A 2500-nucleotide genomic window follows, 5' to 3' on the forward strand; every position below is an offset into this window, starting at 1 on the left:
ATTAACCGTATCACACGTCCCGCCTAGCTTTCCCTTCCCTAATATATCATGTTCCTCATGTTTACCATCCTTTGCCTTTAATATATGGTGATGCTTCTCCTTCCTCACCTCCCTCCTCCCATCCATCTCTCTTACTTCCTCACTCTTACTCTCATCATGTCAATCTTCCTTTACTTTATTATTTGTGTACTTGTGTCATTTTTGCTCTTATATATCCAACAGTTTTTTTTTATTTATTTCCTTTCCAGGTATTATTTTATTTATTTAGCTTTTATTTCATTTTCGTGTTCCTTTTTTTTCAGTGCGTAAAAGTTTAATACATATTTGTTTTTTATTCGAATTAAATTTAGATTTCCCTGAAATTATTAACCTTTTGGCCTCAGTTTATAATATATATATATATATATATATATATATATATATATATATATATATATATATATATATATATATATATATATATATATATATATATATATATATATATAGTTCATCATCCCATAAACATTTGTAGCGACACAACCTCAGCAACATTCCCCTTCTATTTCCACCTTTCCTATCTTTAAGTACCATCTCAGCTGCAGGTCCTCCCATCCTAATACCTTTTTCTAACACTTTCTAACTAAACTTTGTAACACTGTAACATTCTCGCTAACGTTTCTGACACATTCAACATTCTACCTCCTTCTCATAATATATTCTAACCTTGTAACATTCTAATATTGTAACATTTTAACTCTTTCCTAACACATCCCAACTCCTTTTCCTAACACATTTTAACTAAACTTTTTTTTTAACATTCTGACATTCTAACAAACTTTCCTTATTTATTCCCCTTTTCATAATGCACTCTAACTTCTTTTGCTTTTGTTCTGCAGGCGCCATGTTCGACCAGGATTCCAGGGTGATCCAGAGCGCCTTCCTGCACGCCATCCAGCACTACAGTCAAAACACCGCGGGCAGGAGGCTTCAGCTTCACGCCTTTGTGGGCATCATCAGTATGGCGGATGCCTTCAAGATCTTCAGACTGAGTGAGTGTTCTGCTTACCCCCGTTTTCTTTGTCTTTCTGTCTCTTCTGCTGTTTCTGTTTCTCCAAATGTACGTTTTTTTTTTTTTTTTCGAGTTTCTTTTTTTCTCCAGTTTGCTTCCAGTGTATAGTGTAAGTTTTTTTTTTATGTCATAACATTTCTATCTATTCATAGTACTTCTTTTATTTTTTTCACTTTTTATGTATATTTTTTTCTATATTTTTTCTTCCTGGTTGTTTTCCTTACTACAGTAATATACTCGATGTCTTTGTCTTTTTGAAATGTGTGTGTGTGTGTGTGTGTGTGTGTGTGTGTGTGTGTTGTTAATATCCACTTCCATTTGTTTCCCAGGTTGTGTAACTTTTTTTCTTTCAGTGTGATGTCGTGCGCTCTGTTCCTTTCCATTCATCGCGCTGCGTTTTCCTCTCCCAAGCTTTGGCTCACGCTAAAGCCGCAGATACATTTAGATTTCTTTGTATTCTATACTAATGAAACACCACTATTGCCTTTTGCTTTGTTGTTGCTGTTGTTGTTGTTGTTGTTGTTGTTGTTGTTGTTGTTATTGTTGTTGTTGTTGTTGTAGAAATAGGATAATGGCCATTGAATGTCTTACTGTTCATTATGTTGTGATGCTTCGAACTTGCTTAAACTTAAACACATGATTTGATCTTTTAAGTTGTGGTGAAACTTTGAATTTGTTGAAGTCAGTTGAAGATTACACACTGGGATATTCTAATAGTGACGACATTCTGAAATGTTGACTTTGTCAGACTTAAACACCTAAAAGATATAGACTGTGATGAAACTTTGAACTTTTGGACCTTATCACACACATTGAAAAATACTACACGTTTTTTATTTATTGTAATAAAATTTTGAACATTTCGAACTTAACACAGCCTCACTTTTAAGAAACTAGATTCTAATGGAACTTTAAACTTATCGCACGTAACTCAACAGCCATCATTCTTAAGTATCCAAATTGTAAGAAAACTTTGATGAAATTTTGTACTCAGTACATCTATATACTTAAGAAACCAAATTATAATAAAAGTTAAAAAAAAAAAAAAAAAAATCGTACCAAGCACAACTAAATACCTCAAGGTTCAATTTTGTGACGAGACACTGAACTTCACTGCCACACTTCAAGATCCAAACTTGCAGGATCAAGGTCACAGCTCACGATACATTTTGGACCTACCTAAAAGCCAGCAAGATACACAAGCTGTTTGATGGGATGAGAAGCCATGTGAGGAATGAAACAAAGAAAAAAAAAATGGAATATTGACTTTTAAGTTTGTTTATGGGATTAGAAACCTTACACTCTGGTTTTGCTTTTTTTTTCTTTTCTTTTTTGTTTTGTTTTTGTCTCATCTTTTCTTTCTTCCTGATTTTCATTCTTATTTTTATTTGTTGTTGTCATTGTTGTTGTTGTTGTTGTTGTTGTTGCTGCTGCTGCTGTTGTTGTTGT

At 33.2% G+C, this 2500-nt stretch overlaps 1 protein-coding gene across 11 annotated transcripts in view; it reads left to right on the forward strand.

Annotated features, from left to right (window-relative positions):
• LOC135113790 (uncharacterized) overlaps positions 1-2500 on the forward strand; it is a 45138-nt gene that overhangs the window by 1908 nt on the left and 40730 nt on the right. For all 11 annotated transcript variants that reach the window (XR_010275014.1, XR_010275021.1, XR_010275019.1 and 8 more), the window contains exon 2: positions 879-1031. Coding sequence is in view for 1 of the 11 variants with exons in the window: in XM_064029399.1 (XP_063885469.1) it covers positions 884-1031 (148 nt within the window). In the remaining 10 variants the exon portion in view is untranslated. The remainder of the gene's footprint in view (positions 1-878; positions 1032-2500) is intronic.

Source organism: Scylla paramamosain, chromosome 26, assembly GCF_035594125.1.
Source record: "Scylla paramamosain isolate STU-SP2022 chromosome 26, ASM3559412v1, whole genome shotgun sequence".
NCBI lineage: Eukaryota > Metazoa > Arthropoda > Malacostraca > Decapoda > Portunidae > Scylla > Scylla paramamosain.